The 27,114-nt window shown below is 40.4% G+C and overlaps 1 protein-coding gene and 1 long non-coding RNA gene across 2 annotated transcripts in view; one reads left to right on the forward strand and one right to left on the reverse strand.

The window, feature by feature from the left end:
* Nucleotides 1-1,188: 1,188 nt before the first annotated feature.
* On the reverse strand, nt 1,189-1,853 carry LOC124294690. The gene is made up of 2 exons (XR_006904618.1): nt 1,566-1,853; nt 1,189-1,506 (listed from the first exon to the last, which is right to left on the reverse strand). It is a non-coding gene; the product is annotated as an uncharacterized LOC124294690 (long non-coding RNA).
* A 37-nt stretch (nt 1,854-1,890) lies between these two features.
* The window catches only part of LOC107222149 (protein cortex), a 238,171-nt gene continuing 212,947 nt past the window's right edge, over nt 1,891-27,114 (forward strand). The window contains exons 1-2 of the mRNA XM_046741166.1: nt 1,891-2,047; nt 4,763-4,960. Of these exons, the coding sequence (XP_046597122.1) occupies nt 2,045-2,047; nt 4,763-4,960 (201 nt within the window). The 5' untranslated portion in view covers nt 1,891-2,044. The remainder of the gene's footprint in view (nt 2,048-4,762; nt 4,961-27,114) is intronic.

Below are 27,114 nucleotides of genomic sequence, written 5' to 3' on the forward strand. Positions count from 1 at the left end.
TTTTTTTATCTCACCCATTTCTACGCATTGCCTCAACAATAAACTGGCCTTTCTACACGCCTGAAAATTATTCTCGGCCACCGAAACAAACATGTAATGGAAAAAATTTCATACACATTTGTCGAACGAACGAACAAGTAAAATCCAAAATAAAGAGACTGTATTTTTAGGCCAAAAGTATATTGCAGAAAAGATCTGATTAGATTATATTTAATAATCGATTGAAAACTATTAACGATTTAAGTTAATCGGCATAAATTTTTGTTATAAATTTTTAAGGATAAATTATATGTGATATCACGGATAGATCTGACTACGTAAGATAATTTGAGGGTATAAATCGACATGGCATACGAAAAAAAAAAAAAATTATTTGCAAGGGTTTGTGTTAAAAAGAATAATATTTATTTTATTGTAAGAGATACGAGCGAGAAAGGGTGGTGATTGTATACATTACGTGATTAACTTAGTAATGATTATATACATTTATTTATAACGCATATATATATATATACATATATATATACACACACACGTATTATATTATATTATATTATACATACATTTTTTTGGCATAAACACACGCGCATATTTATTTAAAAACCTTTTGAAACACTTAAAAAACAAGTATAATATACCTACGAATTTGGAAAAAAAAATATTGTACATATTATAAAAATCCACGTTAATATTATGCATTCATCGAAATCAATTTTTCAAATCGGCAACTAATAAATTTTACGGGTTATGACGTTGCGCATAAACCAATATCTCCTTATTTGCGTAGGTAAACGACGCCGGAACCGGAAGGGGGCTTCAAATTCAGCTGGAAATTCAGGCTCATCCGGAGACATCCGCAAAAAACCATTCGCGGAATTGGAGAGATGGGGGTAGATGAAATTCTGTACAACTTGTCGTGTACGTCAATCGCTTTCGGATCTGCAAGTAGTCTCCATGATTTGTCTGTATTTAGTTCAATTTTTATTTTTTTTATTTTTCATTTTCGACTATGGTGTAAAGTGGAGATCACCTACAGGCACATACGCCTCAACGTTTTGAAAATACATTTCATTCTACTGTAAATTCCATACGATTAAACCTTAAACGATGTACAAAAAAGGGAAAGACAGGAGCATGGAATAAATCATGAATATCGGTAATAATGCTTGGCCGTTTTTTAATAGTATATGTAAATTTATTAGGCTTGAAGTTGTAAGACCAACACGTTAGTACAAATCGTTGTACGGAGAATGAGAAAATACGGAAGAGAAAAAATCGAAACTTTATACTCGAAGAGTCTAATTGGTTTTCATCCGTTATTACTCACACGTAATACGGTAGATTAGTTTTTGTAATTTTCAGAATGATTATACAAAATTTGAGGTAATTTTTAGGACAATAAAACAATTTTCATCAACCACGCACAATGCTTACAGATATTTTTCACCCGCTCTCGATGAACCCTGTGACTCTGCACCTACCATCCATCCAACCCTGGCACATTCCCTGCGCAAGATGATCCATGATTGTCATGACAAAAATCCTACCTTGGACATTTTCCTCACCATTGTGTTGAGTACACCGAAAATCACTTCATCGGCTACTCCTCTTCTATGTACATAGGTATAATAATATTATGTATTGATTCTGATAAATCTTTAAATCCTAAATAGAAAAAGCAAATTCGTTTTCAGCAATTGAACAAATTTGCAGTGTAAATTTCTGTAATAGTTTCTGCTAATATGATATTACAGTACGTTGTCTGACAAGTCGCGTATTATACAAGTTAATTCAACACATCCAGAGGTGACACACCTGCTTCTTGTTTACTATCAAAAGACCAACCAACGAGTGTCGTTGCCGAAGTCGTAACATCGCCGTCTTGTTTCAGTTCGTTTAGTCTGCCGTCGCGTGTCGATTAAGAGGTACAGTGCTGGACTTACTGTGAATTTATGTATACGGAGTTGAATTTCAGTGTCGTAAAGTTAAACCGATTGATTTTTCCCTCGAATGTGAACGAAAAGCTTCCAGGTGTGATGCTATCATGGTACGAATTGTTTTGTTTTCATTTTTGGTATGTGCGGTTGATTTTCAAGTTTCGAGAGATTGTCCCGGTACATATTGAAACGGACCGAGCGTTACAGAATAAATAACAGTGTTCGTGAGCTTAATAAGCGAATCATCGGGCAGTGAAATTAAATGTTTGGAGAAAAATCCTTTAATGGTTAAAACCGTGCTTACAGTTTAAAGTCGGTAACAAGACTGTTATTTTTTTTTTCTTTTTCTACAATAACGACGGTTGACGCAGTAACTTTATTCATTTTATAACATATTAGCGCTCTTTCGTGTCTTTTATCTACGATGACTATTAGATCACTAGAAAGGGGGGTAAAACGGGTGATTTCACCCCTGGTAACAATAAATATACATGTATACATGTGTGTCTTATTGGTAATATTACATTCTTAACGGTTCTAAGCGATTTTTCAAAACTCTCGATTCAGCCTGCATCAGTCGTTTACAGTAGCGCAGGATATCCAAGCTATTCTCCATCACGTTCATCGATTCGTCTCGGACAATATAATCTATCGCATATTCAACGCGTGTAAACTCGTGCGCAGAATCGACATGCATAACGTATACAACAATGTATAATAAATGAGCCGATTTAATTCCTTGCACTGGGAAATCAATTAAAACCGAGCCGTTATTCATTCTCATAAATATATTGGGTGTGTAAGTAATCTGAGAGTTTAATTGTAGGCTTTGATTGACTCGCTATTTCCTGTATTTGTAAATTCAAAAAATCGTGTCAGATGATGTATCACGCGGCAGTGTTTCCTGGCTGCTTTCAATGCCGGCAGTTTCGTGCGTAATTCGATTTTGACCGCGAAGCGAAATGCCCGTCGGAATAAATCAAGTCGCAAGTCGGGTAGGAGAAAAAAAAAAAAAAAAATGGCGAAGCAATTGTACGAGTTGGCAGCGCAGAAGTGAATACAGCCTACGCGATTCGAGATCATCTCCGGGAGTGGAGTGTATATTCGTATAAGGTGGTTTTCGTTTTGTTTGCTCGGAAGCGGGTCATATTTGATTAGTCGGGAATTTAAATTCATCGAATTCACAACTTGGTCGGGGGCGAGGGAGGCTGCTACCTACTAGATGACTAATGCCGATGCAGTACGGAGCTAGGCAAGCGTCTATCTAATTACACGTACAAGCTGCTGCAAGCTTCGTTCGAAGGACGCGTGTTTGTGCCTCCGCTGTTTATTTTGTTGTCTTTATAATTCGACATGCTGCTGCTGCTGCTGCTGCTGCCTTCGTGCCGTTGACTCGATGCCCTTCGCAATATGCGATCGGATCGGATCATTCGAAACAAGCGGCTTTAGGCTGGCCGCGAACCAGACATCGAACTTCCCCTTTTTACACTGCAGATTCCAATTTCACAGAAAAAAAATAAAATACTAATATCAAAATATATACCAAAACTGTGTTAAAAACGTGTGTATTTTAAATGGCAAACTTCACAGCTCTTGCGCGAGGATTTAGTGTTGAGATAGGGTCAAAATTCTAAAAAGTCGAAAATAAAAACCACCCGAACATATGATATAGTATTTAAGTCGGTGTCGATTATTCGATTAAAAAAAATTGTCCGAACAGTATCTTCGACACCGGTCAATTTTTGTCATTTTTTTTTCAATTCTAGTCAATTTCTCTCTCGCATACTTGCAGATCGGCGTTTATATGCAACTGTCGTAGCATTGCTCGGCGAAAATCGCGATCTTGGGTATTTTTCTTATACCTCGGATCGTTGCCTCGAGCGTCGAAGTCTCCGCCGCGTCCGGGACGTGTGCAGCAAGTATTTGCTCTACAAGACCTGCCCTCGTTCGAACTATTGGAAACACGCTCTGCCCGGCCTCTGCCTATTGATAAATGAATATTCAATGTACAGTAATTCACCGCTAGATTCTGGACTTGTCGAGTATCTCCTCTCCTCTCTCTCTCCCTCTCTCTCTCCGTGTAACCAGAGTGAGATCGGTTGTTCGGTCTGTTGCACATACCGCGAGCCGGACGTTCTTGTAACGTGTATAATATCTATACACGGGATTTAATGCATTTCATTTTAATAAATTTATACGTATTGCGTATTTATATTAGGGTGTTTAAAAAAAAAATAATTTGCATATTTCCACCGTGGCACCCGAAAAAGTTTCTTTGGATCAAATGAAAGATTCTAAACAAGGCTTCGACGTAAATTTATCGTTGCACGAGCGTTAAATTTTCGCAACAGTTGCAAGAAAATCTAGCAACAGTGATCGTAATGAGAAAGAATAGCAACGGATACCAGACTTTCTTGGAACAGCTACAAGACTAATTTTCATTTTGTATTATACTTAGAATTGTATTTTTCTATTGTGGTAAAAAATGAAAATAGTTGAGGACTGAGCGGTAAACGGAAATAAAAATTTCTCTCAGTGTGCAACGTTATTTCCAGCAAAAACTATAAATAAAACTCTAATGATACAGAGAGTGAAAAACCGTTTTCTCAAGTTTAACCTCGTACGCTAGCTTCAACGGCGAATCCCATAAATTATTCAACCATTACTGTACGCTTTTTCAGTATGAATACGTATCGCACGTGAGGTCGGTTGGGATTGCGATGGTTCTACGATCGGAATTCACTAATTCTAATTGAACGCCGTTCGGGGGTTGATTAGTTTTCTTTCTCCATACCTCGGCGTAAACTTGCCTTCCAACATTTTAGATCAATGCCCGTGCGGTAGTGAAGTTTGAAGAGGAAGAAAACTTGTCGATCTACAGTCAATCGAGGATGCTGCCAGCCGCCTTTGCCCGGGAAGATCGTCGCGACGTCTTCGTCGATGGCGATAGTACCAGCACCCCTCTCAGAGCTGGCATCGTCAGGCTGCCGAGACTCCGTCTTCTGGACAAGCACTTCAAACTGGTGAGTGAACATTCCACGTTAAATATTGCAAAACATTGTCCAATGAACTTATTTATTTACCCAAGTAATGGACATAAAAAAAAAAACAAAAACTCTTAGATCGTTATTTATTTGGAAACAATTTTCGTCAGTGATGATCGATGACGAAACTTGAATTTCGTTATCACACATATACAATAACGAAGACTTATGAACTAGCAATCACAATTCCAAACGTTAGAGAATTCTTTTACGTCGGAATGAATACAACGAAACCAAGGACTTATCTTTGTGCCCGAGGTGTCGTTCTATTTTACATTTAATATTCCCCGCGGGGTTCGTCGATACGTGAATAAATAACAAAAAAATTATAAATATATGAGAAAAATGGTATTATTAAAATCTGGTGCATCGCTTGGCCAAGCGTGACGGCTTTAACAAACTTTACAACGTTTGACGGCCGACTGACCAGCTGACTGTAATCCTTGCTCAACCTCAGCCAACAACAAGCCTCACCATCTTTCTTACACGCGTACGAACACCGTCGTATTTACCATTGCGATTGAAATTCTGAAAACGTTGCAGAAATAACTATCGACACGTCTAGTTTTTAAATATTTAACTGCGTCGAGGTGCGTTGGACATTTTTGGGATTTCCAAGGGCATTGCATTTCGGCGAGTAACATCAAGGCACATGCCGCATAGAAACCCCAACCCTGCCTCAACGAAATCCTGCAGAATGATGAAACAATTATTATTATTCTAATTGCGATCAGCTGTTGAACCTTGCGATTGATATTAACAAAAGCATAATTATTACAACAACAACAACAGCAACGATAATAATAAATCACATCCGAGAGAGTTGTTCTCTGATATAAATCTAACGTATAATAAACATTTAGACACTGGTATAAATTGAAGTTAGGTCGATATACAAGTACATCGCAGGTACGTTTTGTCTAGAAGTTGCGATTCACGAGAGTTTGTACGAAGCGCGCACACACACACACACATACACACACACACACACACACACTTTTGCACAAGGAAACGTTAATTAGAAAAGAAGGGTCATTGTGATCTCGTGTTTTGTAATCATCTTTCGAATGACTCGACCGATTTTGTATGTAACGTGAGTTAGATGAAACACAGAAACACAGCTTCCATTTCGCTTCATTTGTGTTACCACTTATACATCGTTCCAACAATGCTCCTTGTATTATTGTGTTACAGGTCGGAGGGTATCGTCTGTAATATAAAGGTCGATTAGTGACCGACGATTAGGTTCGATTTATCCACCCGTACACGTGTGTACGTGTCTGTATAATATACCAAGAATCCAGTTTTTACCGTTGTAATTCAATTTTTCTTCACCGTACCGTGCGTGGTTACTTGTACTAGCTGTAATAATATTTATCTCGCGGTTTTATACATTGTCATTCGTTTCTTGCGCGTTGCATATCCGTGTTATAAGATACCTTACGTACGGCATAGATTGCGAAAGACGCGTGGTAATTATTTAATTTTTACCCTGTTTTATAGCGCCCCATAATCACGCTGTACGCATATAAGTATATTACACCGATCCCGGCAAAGAAATCGATCAATGATCCAATTATTTCACGGTTTCAACCTAGCGTACGGTTCGTAATTAGACCTACGTTTATTACGCGTAATCCTATACTTTGACCCCATAAAGATATTTATTTTTACATCATGTTACACACACACACACACACACACACACAATGTATTATATCTATTAATTTAGCTAGGTATAATATCACGCTGCATCACATCAAAGCTTAATATACAGACTAGCTGCTGCAGCCTAGAGGCAGTAATTAGCGCTTAATAAGTTTTAGTCAGTGGATAATTAACGATTCTTATCTGTGCCTATACACTCTGTATAAAAAACTGATTCGATGCTTCGCGAATTATCTATGTCGATCGGAATAAGTCGGCGAATAATTATATCATCTCGAGCTTCGATGATTCAACGAATTCCTCCACTCGATTTCTACATCCGTTATCCGTGTATATATATATATTTTTTCCTGCTTAATAAAAGAAAACGGTTATTCGGAACGAGAATGAGGTTTGCCAGTAGAACTATATTTTTCGACTGTGGTAAAAAATGAAAATAGTTGAGAACCGAGCGGTAACCGGAACTAAAAATTTCTCTCAGTGCAAAACTCTTGTTCCGCAGAGTCTTTTCATCGAGTCAGCGGTCAAGTTTTTCCTTCTAACTGCGTATTAGGCATGCGATAGTGTCAATATTATATCACGCGTACAGTGAGCATCGCACGGGGAATTGTTTTTGCGATTGAGATACTCGAACCGATTCTTAAACGAAGAATACCGCAGATCTGTTGCCGTAAGATAGTCGAGAATATGCTCGGGAGGCCCGTGTTCTTAGATATACATATTCAGATAGCCGAGATATAGAGGCAATCGCACGTACTTGCCAATGGTCACAAATCATCCGGAGATAAACGATTCTCGATGAAATATCGCGGCTGCGACAGTGTAATTCATATTTGTATCGGTGTTATATATTACATAATATAGGTGCAGTCGACGGGTGTGTAATACCAGCTTCCGCTATGTTCACGGATGTCTGTAGATACGTACATGTGTCTTTATATTGTAGAAATATTAGAGGTAAAAAAGTTCAAATCGAGTTTATATGAATTTACGTGAAATGTGGGTTATGAGTTTCATTCCGGTATAGAGCGAGGAAAATGTTATCGTGCCAGAATCACTGTACAGGCATTGTAAACTTCGAGATTCAAAGTTCTTCGAGTCTGAAGAAAACTAACGGATGCGTGAAATAATGATCGACGAATCTTGAATTAATTAACAGGGAAATAAATGATCGAACGATTAATTGCATCTTGGAATTCGGAAATTGGAAAGAAATCTAAATACGGTAGTCACACCTTCGATAATTGCAGGCTACACAATGGGTTCCCTATTTCCTAAAAAAAAAAATCCTATTTTTTTTGTTTCTTTCTTTCCTTCAGATACTCTAAAACTGAATGTCTCTCGTAAATATACCCTAAACCGATCAATTTCCCCCTAATATCCCTCAATTTTTGCCAGTCGGTTACTTTTTTTTTCTTCATAAACTGTAACGGCGTGAAAAAATCAATGTGACGTTTGAGAAGAAGTTTTCATACCTCTAAATTGACATAGGAAGAAAAAAAAAAATAATACATGCACCGAATCTCAAAGCTCCCTTATATTTTACAAAATCATAATTCTTACGGTTTAATTGCGCGTCGTTATTTACAGAATACTGGTTTATTCATCCCAAGTAATTTTGTTCCTACGTTTAGTCGTACGTAAAAACATGGCTCTGAACCGTCAAAGTTGATTTTTTCAGTCCATTCTCGTTTACGAGAACAAAAAAAACAAAAAAACACAATTAAAAAACATCTAAAATTTAAATTTAAATTCCCCCCTCCGATGTCTTGATATTATCTGAAAATTTTTACAATCAGTATCTAATTTTGCTCTATTTGGTCAGTACTATGAAAAAATATTGTAACCCTAATACCCTCCCCTATTTTCCCTAAAATTGCGGGATAAACGTTAAGGTGACGAAAGAAACGAGGCTTGTCGCACCTCGCAAGTAGGTAAAATTGTGTACGACTTGTTGTACCAACGATCAGCTGGTGACCGTGAAGTGAAGAGTCGTCGGCAAATATGGTCGAAGAGAACAAGAGGGAGAGACAGAAACGGTGAAAAAAAAATCCTTTTTCTTATTGTCATGTTTAAAACAATCGACCTCAAGTACAGCTCGATGCTGCGAAGACAATGGTTACTTGGTTGATACCTTAGGGTAGGTATACCTACTCGGCGTGTCGCATACGGCAGCGGGAATGTCGCCTCCTCCATTTCCTCATTGCCCCGAGGATACGGGAAGAAGGTTGGAAGGTTGGAAGGTTATCGGGTCCGAGTAAGAAGTTATAGGAAAAAAAAAAAAAAAACTCAAGCATAAAGAAGAAGTATACCTAAAAAGAATTGAACGGAGTGAGATAAGAAAAAAATGTACGTACACGGAGATAACAATAGAGCAGATTTTTTTTTTTGCAAAAGAGCAGTTTTTTTTAGAAAATATACATCTCGAAGTGCAGAATTTACTCTGCTACTTTATTTTGTGGAAAATATAGTTGACATGGCTATTTTTTTTTTTTTTTTAGTCCTTTTACTTAAAAGGTTCACGCATCCCTGTTTTCCTGCAGTTTTGAGTAAAATCTCCTCTTTTTTTACCCTCCGGAAAAAATGATGTAGCGTAACTGATAAATCGGAACGTGTAAAACACTGTGCCGAGTAGGATAGTCCCCTTAATAGGGACTAAAAAAGGCATTTACCCTACAAAAGGTGGTTCAGACATAATTTAGATATATATATTATTTAGTTCCGGGCCCCGATAAACAATCCAGGTTTTCGATCTTGGGGCGCTGGGGTCCGCCATGTTGGATTAAGAGTACGAGAAATAATTTTTTTCAAAATAACTCGTCATACATCAAACTTACAAAAAAAAAAAAAATGCTTATACAAAAAACGTAGGGAATTCAGCCTTATTCAAATTTTTCCAAGAGACTTTTGCCGTAGGATCATCCGTTGAGGAATTATTTTGAAGAAACCAATTTTTTGTACCTTTAATCGAAGACGGCGGACCGTTCTGAGCGTACCAAAGGTCAAAATATTGGATTCTTCATCGGGATGCGGAACTAAATAGCATGTATCAAAATTGTTTCTACACCACCTTTTGTAGAGCAAAAAAGCCCGATTGACTGGACTAGCAGTGATAAAAAAAAAAAAAAAAAAACGAAGAGATTAGACGTGTACGTTACAGGTATGAATTGGAAATAGTAAGGTGCGTTCTTATATTGTATATATATACACATTAGCGACACGACAGCTGTACGTTGCGTTGCATAGGGCGGGTTTATGGTGTAGGGTATAGTGTATAATAATATAGGGCGTGTGTAAATCTTTTATGGAAAATGATAATTTATGATATTGGCAAGCAATGCTTGGGCGATAATAAACGCAGCTTTTCTACAGCTCGTTAAAATGTTGGTAATTGCAGGTGCCTTCGTGATTGTTTATTTTTAAAACCCCCTCGAGACCGATGAAGACGTCAGATGCTGTGCACGCGGCTACCTTCTCTCTTTGCCTTGTCTATACGAGGTATATTATATAGGTAATATATGTACCTATCGTGCGCGTGCACTGTCGCTAGTTTGTATTATACTGCTCTGCTTTGGATAATTATTATCCTTTCTCAGTATCGTCGGATACGCGTTAAGGTAACGCTGACGTTTTGCTCGCCGCGCGACGGCGTCTTTGCTTTAAAATCGGTTTCGTGAAATCGAATTCACGTCGATTTCAGTCCCTCGTTACTTACACCGCTCTGGTACACGCGCCGAAATTCAACCCTGTACAAAAATCGTTGACGAAATCAAATTTCGCCAATATATATGCCTACGTCTGTATTCTCGTATTTCAAAGTGGACGCCATGGTATAAAATTGAAATTTGCTCCCGACGCAGGGTTTCAAATTTGACTTTTCGTTCAAGGTACCCTGAATAAGCCTTCGAAGTATCTCATATCCCTCATGGAAAAAAGCCTCGACTTGGGTTTAAATTCGTAACCCCAACTCATAGATAATGATAAATTTCTGTAAGATGAAAGTTGAAAAAGCCAAGTGCAGGATAATTTATCTCTGCAGTACACTGTAATAACAATATTTGCTCCAACGAATACATACCTATCTCAACGCAAGTATGTTTTAAGCGATTTTCCAACCGTTTTTTTCGTTCGCAAAGTACCCGTTTCTATGACGGTAGAGTGAGTTTGCCAATGCGCATGCGCGGAGTACTGAAAAGACCACTTTCAACTGAATGTTTTAGATATTATGACAAATGAAATTTGTCTTTTCCGTATTCCGCGCATGCGCTGTTGCTAATAAATCTGACATTACGCGACCCTATCCTCAATTTCGTGCTTCGTGAAAAAACGCGCGACATACTCTTGTCGTATAAATAATCGTGTGGAAAAAGGAGTCAACGGTGTTTTCGCCTCGCGTACTTGCAACAACCGTCTTCGACTTCATCCACGACTCATATTGCAAACTTACGCTCGGCCCGGAAAGACCGAGTTTGCCTCCTTGTTAGACAATGTACTATTTGCAAAGTGGTTGCAGGCTTCGAGCCTTCGACGCAGGAACATTACAGGATACATCTTTCAAGAGTTTAGCTTTCTTGCTAAATATATTAAAACGTCGGGCTAATAGCGAGTGGAAAAACTTGGTTCTCATTATTTTACAGTGTCTGGTTATACGCGGGTATATAAATATATGCGTGTAAGAAAATTAGCGTAATTTCATATGCTCGGTATGTATAAAGGTAATTGCAGAGCGCCCGCGGTGCTTTGTTACCGTCCGAGCAGTGCCGGCGGTGCGCCGGTTATAACGATATTGAAAATTGTCAAGTTTTTCCCGCCTAGCAATTCTCGTAGCTTATAGCACGCGTATACGTATATATACGCCTCCTTCGAACGCTGCAGCAATGCAGCTGTCCGAGAAATGCACACACAAGGTACCGACCAACGCATCAGGGGCGTAACTCGACTCATAAATGTACGCACCGAGTGCAGAAATGCAACGAAACGAAAAAAAAATAAATAAAAACAAAAATATATAAATAAAGTAAAAAAAAAAAAAAAAAAAAAGAAGAAAAAACTGATAATATGGAACGAAAGAGTTGAAAGAGGGTTAACAAGACGAAAAAATGATATGAAAATAAAGAAACAAACAAGGAGGACGGAATGAGCCCCCATGATTTAGAGAGTTACGTCCCGCCTTTACGAGCGGCAGTTTTAACCGCACTCCGATCCCGCACCGCGATATCTGACTAGATGCCTGCATCCTCCGGCTACGCGGCCTCTTTTTGTCCCTCGGTTTTCACTGTCGCATATGTGTCGCATTTCCGGTACTCTACTACGTTTTATGCCTAACGTGCCTGCAGCCGCCGGAATGCAGGGTAAAAAAAATTAGCAAGGAAGGAAAGAAGACATTTTTTTTATTTTTATATTCGGCGACTTTAACAAGCCGGGCCAAGCGAAGACATTCATTGTCAGTCGCGTTTGTTGGTCATTTTTTCAAAGTAATTTATAATGTATAATCATTTTGCGCGGGGATGGAAAATTAACGCATGTTGCTAAAGGATCAAGGTTTAGGTCTTCTTGAATTTTGCTTCTATATTTTATTGCTATACTTGATGTACAAGTTAAGGAATTAGGTATACAAGGTTTAAGCAAATCTCACTCTACTATCGTGCAGATGTTCAATACTGGAAATATTCTATAATTTTTATCCTCAGTATCCACGATTTTTTCACTCTCAGTATGAGGCAACTACATGAAACTATAGCAAAAAATATCTCAGTATTAAACAATTCTATTTAAGCACAGTTTTTTCACACTTTATAATTGAAATCGGACCATTGATCATCTTGAAAAATTATGATAACTGTACAGCATCTATTTGCTGTAAAAATAAAAATTTATTTCTCTCTTTACAATTACATCACGGTAAAATCCATCAAATGCACCGAATTGAGTTCGAAAAAGTCTAGAAACCTGCGTGATTCTCGTATTACTTTTTTTCGTAAAATCAATGTCGTTAAATTATAACACGCGCGAATTTTCGATCTTCACAGAAATAAAAAATCTCCGTCCGTCTTCTACTTCGTTCTATCCAATACGTCAATGTCACTGCCTATTTATGGGGTTATAACCGCTACCTAAATCGAGGCCGATATGTCTGCATATATATATATATATATATATATATATGTGTGTGCGTGTGTGTATATATGTACACACCATGTGTTCCGATACCGTAACCATGATCGCTGTGGCATGTGCTCAACATTGCTGGCATAGCGGGTGGCGCAGGCAGCTTGCAAGGCTCCAACTGGGCCAGTTGTTACCTTTTTTTTCTATATTTTATTTTATTTTTATTTAAGGTCAACAGAGAAAAGCTTTGCGAGATTCGCCGATTCTTCGTGTTATTTTTACAGTTGAAAATATAGCAAGAGTGATCGTAATGAGAAAGAATAGCAACGCATACTAGACTTTCCCGTAACGGCTGTAAAACTAATTTTCATTTTCCACCTAGAAGTGTATATTTTTCGATTGTGGTAAAAAATGAAAATAGTATAACCGGTATTAAAAATTTCTCTCATTGCAACCGTTTATAACCACTTTTGTTTTTATGCAGGTAGCTTAGATTCCGGGTGCGTCGATAATTTGTGGAGTAAATTAATTAACGTTATTTTTATTTGTCATTATCATCATTGTTGCAGATAAAGTTTTGCGCCTCCGTTGGTATTTTTCATATGACTGGAATTTCGCTACGTAATATCTTGACGCGAGGCGAAGCGAGAGGTGTTAAAACTTCATTTTATGCACTCTGTAATGTACCTGTTCGTTATCTTACGACTTCGACATCGTGTCCTTGTACACCGTATAGATTGTGCTGAAAAAATAGAGACGTACCATCTAGATAATCCCCGTGTTGTTTTTTTGTTTTTGTTTTTCACTCGGGGCGACCGGTTTCTGACGATAAGACAACGTCCTCTCGGTTAAACGACCTTGTGATACAATATTATACTGTAAATTAGTATAACGTCTCGGCAGATATTCTTGATTGGTAGACTTCTGTACGTGTAGAGGAGCGTCGTTGATTCGACAATTTTTTAAAACAGCGAAATCTTTGGTGTTATTCACTGTTCGAAGAAAGATTATTTATACGGGCAGAGTGTGATTTTAAACCGTGCAACTTCCTTGTAATTGACTTGTAAAAGTTTCTTCCTTTTTATAATAGCTCCGAGTACGCTGTCGATTTGTGTTGACTTGGGACTTAGCAGGCCAGTAGGATTCAAATAACAGCCACCACAGGACCACTAAGGCCCAAACCACCGCAAATTTACCATTCGTCGATCATGAATATTCGATTAGTCGCATCGTTCGTTATTCTACCGATAATAAATAGTTTTTACTTATCGGTATTGTCAAACCGATTTCCGCCGTTAACTGTATGCCAAATCTATTACCTTATATAACAGGAATTGTCAGCATTTTTTCCCAGCTTGAAGTTTCCTGCGAGCAAAAAATAAGAAACAACGTTAAATTTATGCATGTATATGTCTTATGGTGCAGTAAACGCAATTTGCTTTTTCTAAAACGTTCTTAGTCCTGATATAAGTTTGGAAACGGATTAACGTTCATTTGGTAAAAAAGGAAGAAATTTTTTAAAACTAATCTAGTGTGGATAACAAAGCCGGGTGTATTTATTGTTATTCATAAAATGGGAAAAATTCAGGTTCTCAGCTTAAGATCAAATTCTATAATATATGATGTCGATTAATGCACAAACATTCGGTCTCTTTGGTAAGTCTGTATATGAATTATTTCTCTCAAAAGACAATCCGACCGAATCCGTTATTTGTTTTAGCCATTTGTCAAAGCTGAGTCATAATAACAAGTTTCCCCTCAACTTCAGCTGAGAAATCAATGCGATCGAATTACGCCGGATGTCTAAGCACCTGAAAATTCTTAAATATCATGAAAATTTACTAACGAAGCGGAAAATATTATTTTCAGATTGATTAGTAACTCACTTTTCAGCAACATACTTTAAAATCGATTTAAAGAAAATCCGATGTTTTTTCTTCCTGTATACGGAACATATTGGTAAATTTATTGCGCTTATTGCTAAGATTTGTAACGTGATTGCGGATCGTGAAAAAGGTAATGAAAAAAATGCTCATCTTCTTTTCGAAAAAAAGTTTAAAAAAGCTGATTTCCCGGTCACCGAAAAACGCAGACGGCCTTGTTATAAATCGCGTCGACAGCACTGCGGCGAAAGAATAATCGCGTCCATTCGCGAACAAATTTCAAACGGTAATTGATAATTGCGATTTAATTGCGACGTCAAGGCGGCTTCGATAGTTACACGTCGTGTTACGATTTCATACCAAACCAATACTCGCCTCGTCTGGCATATACGAGTATAATCCATAAACGCGTGAAGGATGATTCTGTTTGCCGGCCTTCCAACGACGCAAACTATCCACTCGAAGCCATCTACTGTCCGGTCGTCGAAAATTACAGGGCATTTTGCTTCTCGCGGGTACATGCACGTACACCTATTCATACGAATGCATGTAACATGCCTATACATGTATGGATGTGCAAAATTTGTACATGCATATATATATATATATTATGTACACCTTAACAACCGGCAACCGTTGCTCGCAATTTCACTCCCGCGGAGTTCCGAGGCGCTAAAGGTACAGCTAAAAATGGCCGTAAAAGGCCCAACGGAATAAGGTAAATACGTGGTCTTCGGGACGGATGTTCCCCGCAGGGAGATATCGGAGGAGTAAAGTCCGTGGATTATACCCAACAGCTTAGACGTTATCGCTGCGCGAGATCGAAGATCGGGATAAAAAAAGCGCGAAGGAAGTTGGAGCCTCTTTCGCACGATTGCGACGACTAGCGAGGTGAAGATTATTTCCAAGTAGGCATAATACGGGAAGCTTTCGATGCTTACCGTTCGTTTATTCTCTCCTTTTTAGTTTAGAGAGAGAGAGAGAGAGAGAGGTTTGAGTATTCTTAACCCTAGGCGGTAAGGGGTTAAGTGCAGGCCTTACGGAATTAGGAACAGCTGATGCTCAAGATCGGCAAAGCGAGATTGGCGAGTTATAATTACGATGGTTACCAACGCGGCCAAGTGGCCTGCATAGGGTAAAACGAGGAAAGTTAAATGCTACCGCTGTGACTACCGACAACGGTGCTGCACACCAACAAGAAGAACAACGAGCAAAGATTACCCGCAGCTCGTTGCGTGAGTCTTCGCCACACCTCGCTGCATAATATTCAACCTACCCGTGTGCGTTTCTATATGACACGGGATTTCGCGTGCGTGTGTGCGAAACTGAGGAGATGGTGGAAAACGGTTCGCCCTTGCTGTGTTACAACAGCAGCTTTGCCGGATAAGATAGCGAGCTGCTACCGCTGATCGGCGTTTCGCAGGCTATCATTAACTCGCGATTATTCAACCCTGCCAACCCGGCTTGAATCTCTTATTAATTAACTTATTTTAACCAATGATAATTGCATGCCGCGTATAAATAGCAACGTGTACAGTTTCATATCGGTATACCGTCTGCGTATGTTATTATACACGCGTCTTTCCGAGACGCAATCGTTGATTTGTCGGGGCCGGGCTGAGGTTACGAATTTGAAATGTTCCGAATTATTTTGCGGCGAAAATTCAAGCAAATATATCAAATTTTCAAGAAACAAGAATCTTTCGAATCGTTGGAAACCCGACGTTTCAAAGTTCCGAAATCCAAGATTCTGAAAATTCACGTTACGATAGAGCAAAGTTCCGGAAATTAAAGTATACTCATACAGCGTAGTTTGCTCAACGGGTCGGTGTGAAAAACTGAAAATCAGAATAACGGAAAGAAAGATCAAAGTGTTGAAATTTCACCGAGCCAGAAATTCACGTAACTGAGAATCTTGGATCATTCGGAATTTCGATGTTTCACATCTTTAAATTTTCTCATTATCGTACTTTCGATACTTTGACTTGTCGGAGTTACGTCCTTTCGGCATTTTTCTCCTTTCCGAATTTTGCCTTTCGTCCGAATATTAGTCCCAATTACTCACAGACCACGATTAGAATACTTTTTGAATTCCGGTAATTATGTGTCTAGACTCTGGACTGATTACAATATTATCTAAAAATTTTCCCACCCTATACGCGTATTCGACTATAATTGATAATTCGTAAAAAAAGAAGGGTATCGCGTAATCGATTCGTAAATATCCTTTTATCGCAAATGTAAAACATCACGTCGATGCACAGGTTTTCTTATTTCGAAAACTCATCGATATTACAACGACAAGTTTTATTTCGATCCAAGCAAGCTTCTCCCAAGATTTTACAACATGATTTCATCTCGAGAGATTAATATTGCAATTTCGTTACGGCGCGTTCGATAATTATTCCTGATCCAATCAACGGAGAATGACTGTTTTTTCTCTCACAGCGAGTTATAATATAATATAATACTGTATATATACAATCCTTTGAATTTGATCAGCGTGTAAGGCATATATTAACGTGAAATTCCTCAGCAGCTCGATACATTGTCCGGGTACACGTAGACGCAACGTGCGAATTGATCGAGCCACTTTGAAGTCCGAGATATAACATCTCGGAGCGGTATATAACGTAACGGACCGCGGATCGAGATAATCCGTATTTCAACGGCAGCAGCAGCAGCAGCAGCAGCAGCTCAAGTCCGTTCTTATTTCATTTTTCTCTCTTTGCTCGAATGCCTATTAAGCGAGAAAAAAAAAGATGATAATCATAATTTTCTTCGCGCTCTTATTCGATCAGCTGAGCGAGAAACGGTTTCGCGAATGATCGCTACGTGTAACCGGAACTGTGAAATTTCGCACATTGTTCGCGAAATGATAATTCATGACTCAGAAATCAAAGAAAATAGAGAATAGAAAATCGAGTCCGTAGCGGAACGAGCGAATTCCTTTTGCAAAAAAAAAAAAGAAATAAAAATTCGCGCGACTCGCTTCCTCCGCAACGATTTTCCTCGTCTCTTGCCGATTTGCTGCACCAGCTCCGGTTCTCCTGCAGCGGGATGCTCAATATTGAATTGTAAATGGCCCTCGGCCTGCAAGGTGGTCCTTCGTTTCGTCGAGCTTCGCTGCACCGCGACCCTCCGAGAATTCAACGGATATTGTCGCTTGCGGGCGAAGAAGAAACGCAGACTCGCCTTCCCGGGGTGGAATTCGCGAAATTCTCCGCTACGCGGTATTTCTCTACGCCTTGGTTCACTTTCGGTTATCCGTTTCTCAAATTGTTTTATTTAACGGTGAAACGCGCGATTCGATACACTTGAGACTTTATTTTCTTTTGATTCTTTGTTACACGGATACAAGTCTGTGCGTGTATGACTCGAAATCTCAAAATTACTTTCATTTTGCTTGTCAGGTCAATTTTATACACCTTTGTCGTATTAAATTTAAATTCATTAAAGATATCTATGTGGAAAATAAAGTTCTAGGTTTGTTTTATATGTTTATATATACCACTTTTTTTTATCCGATTTTCTAATCATATTTTCGTTACACAGACGTCAAGGCCTGATTCATTTCGAATGACTAATAATCGGCCTCGCTTGGCCTCTTCAAATTTGAGTTCGATAGTTATTTTCAAATTATTATAGGAAAAACCGTTTCACCGAAACTACAATCATACCAACATATTAATACCTTTTACCAAGTACATATTTTATGATAATTGTATACGAGAAATTTATCTTTATTTTTATTACATTATAATATAAAACGATCTATAGGTGGATTTTGTTTTCTCAAATAATAAATCTCCAATTCGCAGTAAAAATTTAATCTTTACAACTTGTCGTTTATCGTGCAACGCAACAAGTATTTAGAAATTTGGTATGGTTCGTCGTTCTATGAATAGAAATGAACCGATCCATGTATTTCGGGCATTGTGCTAGATTATTTAGCAACTTTGAATTCGACGAAAAATTTTCTTTCACGACACATGTAAAAGTAAAAATCCCCGAGCAGGGTACTGGAAGAAGAAAAAAAAAGAAAAATCCGTATTCGAATCAAAACTGTTAGAATTTTATGCAATCAATGCGTGCTTTTGTTGATTTCTAAAATGTTTAAACAGTGCTAAGTGTATCACACTTCAAGTTTCACAATCCCGCGTGTCGCCTAGCATCATCCACGTGTGTCTTTTTAGTTGTTAGATAATCGTTAACCGTGGCGCTTGGCCAATGCGGATGATTTCTTTTTATTATTTTTTCGTATCGTTTCTTTTTCTATTCATTTTTTTTTTTATTTGTTCTATTCGTGGGTGGGTTTATAGGAAATCATATAGGTTATGGTCTGCGCAGGTTTATTTCCGGAGTGTGGTTCAAATAACCTGAATAGAATAGTCGTCGCAGCTTTAATAGTTGTTGCAGTGCTATTGAGAAATTATTATTTTCCTACCTCGTGCGTTGCTTTTTTTACGGTTAATTTTATAACTGCGCAATTTACCGTATATACTTCTAATTCCTTTTTCTCTACGCACGAAACTTGACTCGAAATCGAGACGGTTTTGCATTTTTTTTTTACATCTGAGCCATGTGAGCCGTGTTTGTAATTTATCGTAACGTTTTACCCTCGGTTTAAAGGTACTGCAAATATATATATATATATATATACATATATATACATGAAAAAGATCGTAATCATAATCAAATATTATTGTACACGAGCTGAAATTATTTTATATAAGTTTACACATGCCTTACTCACGTGTTTGTTATAACAATATTCCATTATATGTTCCTTTCTTCGGATTCGATTCACCCAAAAACCGCACAGATACCGACTCGAAAAAATTGGCTGATTCGTTTTTTTCCACAACACCGTAAAACACTCGCGAATATCGTACACGTCTGTTCGCGCGGGATACAAATTTCTCACTATTTTACAATATGTCACCGGTACACGTGGCGGCAAATTTGCAAAGGGAAGCGTCGCGCCGGCGGCGTCGGCGTCGTTGAGAGAGAGAGAGAGAGAGAGAGAGAGAGAGAGAGAGAGAAAGCGATATTTATTAGAGAGAGAGAGAGAGGGAGAGAGAGAGGGAGAGGAAATAAAACTCTCGCGTCTTCTCCTCTCCCCCCTCCCTCCAAAAAAAAAGAAAAAAGAAAACCAACGGAATAATATATTTAAAGAACCGCGGAGAGCGTGAACTCCGACAATTTGTTGGTGTATATAATTTGACACGCATGTATAAGTATAGAGACTCGATCGAAAGGCAAGGTATCATAAGTCGGGAATCGTGTGTAACGCGTTTACGCAGCGATGCTCTTCCACGCACTGTTAATACGTGCGTCGAAGTTGGCGCGGCAGGGGCGGCGGGAAAAATACCCTCCCAAATTGTTGGGGCGACAGGGGGGGGAGGGAGGGGTGCAGGATGAGAGGAGGAGAACGAAATTAAGACGGGAGAGAGAGCAGCGAGTACAGTGCGATTAAAAACAGACGACGGAGAGAATGAGAGAGAGAAAGAGAGAGAGAGAAAAAATACGGGGTGCGAAAATAGAATAAAAGTATAGAAAGAAAATGGCGGGAACATTCTGACCCATTGATGGAATACCTACCGGAGTAGAATAAACCCGGCGCATCTGCCCTTTCGCGCAATATATACGGGGCAACCCTTGTATGTATAGTGCATTGGCAGCTAGCTAGACGCTTTATCACGATCCCTTTTCCTCGCTTCGCGACGATCTGGCCTACATGTAGGACACTCTCGATCGGTGAGAGCGAGCGAGAGCGCCCTATTTTTGCACAGATCTCCCCTTTCGGCGACGTATAAAGGGTTGCAGGGAAAAAATCGATCGAGCTGTATCTACGCACCCTAGCGAGGCTCGGGCTTTGCTGGGTGGCGCGAGGGGTTGGACGGTGATGGTGAGGGTGAGGATGAGGGTGAGGGGGAGGGAGGCCTCGCGTTCGCATTAATTTCGCATCCCTTGCGGCGACACCCCTAGATACGAAACACCCTTCGTCGGAAGGGCCTATCGTCGGGCTTCGTTCGGGGCGCAACCCCTACGAAGGTGGGGTCGAAAAACCGTCTCCGCCACTCCTAGATCGGGGGGCGGCAGCTCAGAGGCGGTCTTTTCTTTTTTTTTTTTTCTTTCTTTTTTTGCGAACCCAACGCACCCTCCAAAATTTGCGGTTTCAATTTTGCGAATGACTCACGATGCCACGTTGCAGCCATGGCGCGTACATCTTGGATTTTTTTTTTTTTTTTGCACGCTCACAATGCCCTGCCTGATGCCGCGTCGCACGATGATGACGATGACGATGATGATGATGATAAACGTGCTCTAGGCTCAGTTTTATAATGCTTCTTCTCTTTTCCTCTCTCTCTCTCTCTCTCTCTCCTTTTATTTTCGCGCACAATCATCATCTCCTAAGAGTAATACGTAGTCTTTCTTTTATAATACATCCGCATGTCAAGGATTTGTTTATCCTTACATGCATACCCGGTTTTGTTCCCCATCCTGTGACGCCTGTCCTTTCGATGTAGGCACAGGTATCCGTCTAATGGAGCCGGTTGCTTTTACAGCCGTTGATATACCTTACGCAGGGAATATCTTTGGTACATAATCGGTCCTCGAAAGCTTGAACTTGAGGGTTTAGTCATTATCGGCATTGATAATTGATCCCTGGGGAGGGACCGAGATGCGACCGACAGTATAAGGCCAATTAAACTTTCTAATTAAAATAACACTCGGCTACCGAACTCGGGATTTAATTGATTTGGATCACGATAATCGGGTGATGTTGGTAGTCGTAAAAAAAAAATAAATAAATAAAAGAACCCAAGACGACGTGTCAGTGGCTGTCTTTCATCTCTGATCGGCTGGTCGAAGAAGGAAAAGTACACGTTGACTAAAATCAGCTTTATCCATCATTTTATAGTCACGATAATTCACTTGTTAGAAATAAATGTGATTATATAATCTCAAGGTATAGGTCCGTGGATCTTGTTAGCGACTGAAGTTTTGTCAGCATTTCTTTACTTTCCAATCGTTGAACAAGTCCATTAAAAATTTAATGCCAATCGGTGCACTGTACATTTTGCAAAATAGATTTTTACCCAATCAACGCGGTAGAATTATTACGAAAGTCTTGCATGCCGTTGCAGCCTGGCAGATTAAAAAAAAAAAGTGATGTTCGGTGATTACAAATATTCTCGCGTCAACCGCGTCCGATGGTATGTATATCAACGGTTAATTGATTTCGTAAGTGGGGTTCATAAATACATGTCACACACACACGCACGCGTACCGAGAGTGCAAATCGAATAGATGAAGGATGAAGGTAACGTGTAAAGGCAAAAAGCTTTTTAATCACTTCTTTGATCGGCTTGGGTCGTCTCTTCGGTACCACGACCTCATCTTCACGGCGTCATCCTTTCACGCATGAATTCTGTCCTAGGAATACAAGCAGTTCGTCTCGTGTACTTCCTTCGTGCACATAATACAGTACATTAACGCGGTAAATAGTGTCTCGAATCAACCGGTGGGAACGAACGGCGTTGTGGATATGTTATGTAATGGGTGTATAAAGAGGAGAAGAAAAATCTGAAGGAGTAAAGAAATGATCGTTCCTTAATTATTGATCGTGTTTGAAATTCCCATTTTTATCCCAGACCTTGATTATGTTTTGGGGTGTAATTTTGTCGTTTCTTCGCATCGTCAGCGGCAACTTATCATCGTCGGACGGAAAGCAGCAGGCTTGAAGTGCATCGATGCCGTGCAATCGAGGCAAATAAGCGTAACGGAACTCTTGGGTCATTTAGCATGGAATATGGGTGGCATTCTCCTCTTCTATTGCTTACGTGCAGCGATCAAGTGAAGAAGTGGTTTCTTCTTCATCATCCCGCAGCTACATCTTCTGACCATTCATCGTTACATTGGCGGAAAAAATTCAGATCGTAGTCGTGTAGCGTTGAGGTACGTGTACCAGTTACTGACACGCTTAGACCCAATCATTGAACCTTTTCTTTCCCAAAATTATAAATTGAAGGTATAAATTGTGAATTTCTCGATGAATGAAACCAATCGCCAGAGGGGTAGACACTGCAAATTTAGTTTTTCACGATTTTAGAACCAAGGGTCAAACAGATGCAACCCAAAAAGGTCAATAACTGGGACACTCGACTTATAGCCGCGATTCTTAAACACACTTGTCATACAATCGACTCGTTCCGATTAAGACAATTATTGCGCGCTTGCGTCGTTCAAATTTTTCGTCGACTGGTATTCGAAGCTTTTGCGCCGAACGGTGTTTTGCGTATTCCGTAAGAGATCGAACGTGCGGTATTCTTTGTTTCCAAGCTGCATCGCCGGATCGCGGACTATCCGCGCTCTGTTATCTCGTTTCGATCACGTGTATAAGTCGGAACAGACGTAGGCAAATCGTGTATATTGTATGCACCGTACGGCAAAGGATGCTGAGGGACTGTTCGAAAGCTCCAATTGCCCGGAGGTTACCGCCGGCGTATACTTCTTATTCCCACAACTTTCTATTCTCAGATAGTTATAGATAGAGATGATGCCTGGACCGAGACTTTTATTACTGCCTGTATGAAAATCGAACGGTATTACGTCCGTACCTACGCCAACCGTTTCTCCGTGCGTACGGATCACTTGGGGTCCCCGTGACTCGCGGTCGTAACCGGACACCTATTCGAAACGACAAAATTCGTTCGGTCATTTCTCTGTCTTATGCTTTTCATTTCACTCTAAAATCGAAGGGAAAGTTTCTACCGTACCGTCAAACGCGTGTCAGAAATGAATTCCGGGACAGAGTGTCAACCCAATAATGGGTTCGATGGTTCGGTACGGTATGGTGCGACTGTCGGATGCACGGGGTCCGTACTTCTTGGGCATGGTTGTGCTTAGATGCTTTAATGGTCCTATGACAGGGACTTGACAGCGCGGGATATAATGGAGGAGATACATATACAATGCATTATTTACATTAACAAGTAGACAGGTTCGGTTGACTTCTAGTATTTCTGATCCCGTCACCGAGCCTCTCGAGTCCCGCCCGCCCGTGCAGCGCGTCTTCTCTCCGTATGCAGAGCAGCGGTAAGTCTCATTCCGTTCGAATACGGTTTGAATAATACTTATGGGTACGTTTCGAAGTTTAATGGTCTCCATTCAAGGTGCCTTTACCTGTCCCACGAGTCAAGGTCTCACGAGTTCCTCGGTCCCCCGATGCGGTCCGACGCGTCAATCTCGTAGAGATTACAAGCATACCGATGGATTTATCTAGCTCTGTTCCCGCGTTCAAGTTTTTCTCCCAAGACATACTGACGAGGCCGCGAAAAGTGTAACAACGTTTCGGATCAACGGTCCGCGGGAGACTTGAGACCGGTAACGATTCGATGCTGTTTCCAGATATTACCGCCCTTTGAAACTCCTAATTAAATGACAGATCCCGCCAACGATTCTACTCCGGGTAGGCACAAAAGGCATCTTACGGAGTCTTCGTAATGCGCTGCTGGTTTTCCGTTAATACGGAATGCGGTAAAAAATCATTGAACCGCGATCGGATCGTTCAGCGTCACGAAGAACCTTTGAGAAACAATAGAATATAGCCGTAAGGGTCGTTAAGAATACAGAATCGGGCTTTATCGCGTGCCGTTGAATATTATCTGCAGTCCGGCGTATGGGGTATGGTGGTATAACCGCGGTTGCAGGAGCAGCTCCACTCTGGAAGGGATTATCATAGTAATCACAGTAACTCCGAGAGAGTAGACCGCGCTGTTCAACCTCACGGGGTTAACCCTCGGCCAACTGAATCGTTATGCCACCAGAGGTGGACAATATGTATTATCCAAGCTGCAAGAAATACCCGAGACGATTCATCACGCGGGAAGCGGTTATGCGCTGAACTTCGTGCGTGCGAAGTACATATGTGGGCACGACTAACCATTTCCAATTCGGACTCTCGGAGGGCATTTTCATCCCTGGAGAAGCTCTCCTTCGATTTCAAACTCGCCTTTCACCGATCCTCCTTTCGTCACCTCGTCACGTACGTACCTGCCGGTTGGTTTGGAGATGAAATTTAATTACGGACCGGGCGGAACTCGAGGACAAGATGATACCGCAACGGAGCACCACTGCGGGTCTTCTTGGTTCGTCCGTGGAAGTCGGGAAGTGGGAGGAGGTAGCATAGGGGACACAGGGGAATAGAAGAGTAAAGATAAGAAAGTCGTGAGGACGACCGGTGCACCGTCGAGCACACAGATAGCTGATAATCATCGCTGGTATGGTCCGAATTAATAAATAATAATGGAATATTGCAACTGGTCGTCTCGACCTCCTGGTCAACCGGGAGAAATCGCCAACGAATTCCTCACCGCGGATACCTATATCTATATACCGATGTGTTTATACCGCTCTAACAATATGCTTCTCCTTATTCTCCCTCGTTTTTTTCTTTTCTTTTTCTTTGCCGACTCTAAGGGGTGGTCCGAAGAAATTCATCACCGAGTCGGTATTGCGATTCGTCGAAGAACAAGATTTTTATACTCGATACTCGATACAACTCTTTGGCGTAGACTCAAGCGCAGCTGATGTTTCGTCATTCGTTATTTTCGGTTATAGGATCGATTGTTGATTCGAGATTTTCATTTTTTGGGTCAATCTTTTGAATTACGCATAACTTTCGTCATTGTTACTTTGGACGGTATTTTTACGTAACTGGTATAAAATTCAACATGATCACTCTTCGTGAGTTTTCGATGAGTTTCTATCAAGCTTCATGAGCATGTAGAGACGGGAAAACTTGTCTAAAACCATAAAACTCGCCGCACGAATCGTTCAGGTTGAAATGGGACCGAACAAAATGATCGAATCGATCGAATGGAAAAATTGTTGCAGCCGTTCGATCGATCGATAGATTGATTCTGCGATCTGTGCCTGAATGTTCCATTAAGATTCAGGAAATATGAAAAGAATCACTCACCGTGTAGGCGGAATATTTCGCCTGGATGTAGATCAGCTGATACAATTAATCTCGCGCGTCGCTACGGAATAGCAGATATTACTTAGGTCGAGACGAACGAAGTCTACGAGTTTAACAACCTCTCTTATTATCCCGCGTACCCGCATACAATGCGGTTGGTTATCGGATTTTCTGCGATAGGAGCAGACGGAGCGGCATGAATTTTACCGATGATACACGCAGACACTCCACAGACCGCGGACGTCCCGCACCTACTCGAACACCGTGCAGGGTAAAACGTAGATTATACCGTACCTAACTACCTAAGGCTAAGTCGAAGGAGCACAGAGCCCACTCTTGTGCTTATAGTTATAACAGACGGAAGAGGCACACGGACGGGCATGTCAAATGTCAGACAGGCTAAGATAACATCGTGTACCGAGTAGCAGCCCGTGAAGAGGAATAAGAAACCGAAGAAGAGTAGAATCCGAAGCGAGGAGGAGACCGGCATACGGAGGTCGCTGGACCGGACATGGAACCACTCGTTACACGCGCTCGTGATTCGTTATTAATCGGGAATGGGAAAAAAGGTCTTGGAAATTCTCACGTCAAAAATTTCAAGGCCAGTCGTTCACTTTTGTACCGTTCGAACCGCTACTGGCAGTTTTGTTTCACTTTCCTCACCGACTCTCTTTCTTTCACCTACAATTCCGCGATTGGCGGTTTAGTTTTGGAGTATGATGTCCGTTTCTTTTTTTTTCTTACTTCAATTTTCAGACTTAACGTCACGCTGAGACGATTTCTGCCGCGGGTTATGCCTGCGTTCTGCGATCTATCGGTTAGTATCTACCATGTTTATTACTACCGATTAACATTGAGTCGAACCTGAATTTGTAAAACTGAGCGAATTGTATCGTTTCTCTGTTGGCGATATAATGTCCCAAGATGAGGACCTGGTCCATGATGTTAGTTTAACTGTAAAAGTGAATTTAAAATCGCTGTCTGAAGGCGATTTCTGGAGCAGGTTGAATGATATGCCTCCTCATCGTTTCCTACACGGTTCGTATTCGATATCTTTGTAATCTTTGTTTGTTGAAAGTATTTCTGTCGTTATACTTCGAGCTACATATCCACGACTGCATATCCAATCAAGCATCGAGGTCGAGAAAATTGGTCATCGGTGGAAAAAAGGGTGTCGAACTCAGACTTGCCCGGCAATATTACGCGTGTGAAAGGTGTTGAGTGATTTTCTTGCGTACGACATCCAAGATGGGCTTCTTGTAACGCGCGCGTAATCAATTGTCGAGCGTTGCTGCTGGAAAGCGAGAATTTTTCAAGATGAGTAGACACAGTGCAGATATTGCCGAAGAGCGGAGCGCGGAATATTGACGGGCTGGAAATTGCTCGACCGCGTTCGCGGATTGGCCTGTGTGTACTAGATGGAAGATAACGTCCATCTTGGAAGCATTGGACGGTGGTCGATGTTTTATACCTTGAATAATATG

Source organism: Neodiprion lecontei, chromosome 5 (assembly GCF_021901455.1).
Source record: "Neodiprion lecontei isolate iyNeoLeco1 chromosome 5, iyNeoLeco1.1, whole genome shotgun sequence".
Lineage (NCBI taxonomy): Eukaryota > Metazoa > Arthropoda > Insecta > Hymenoptera > Diprionidae > Neodiprion > Neodiprion lecontei.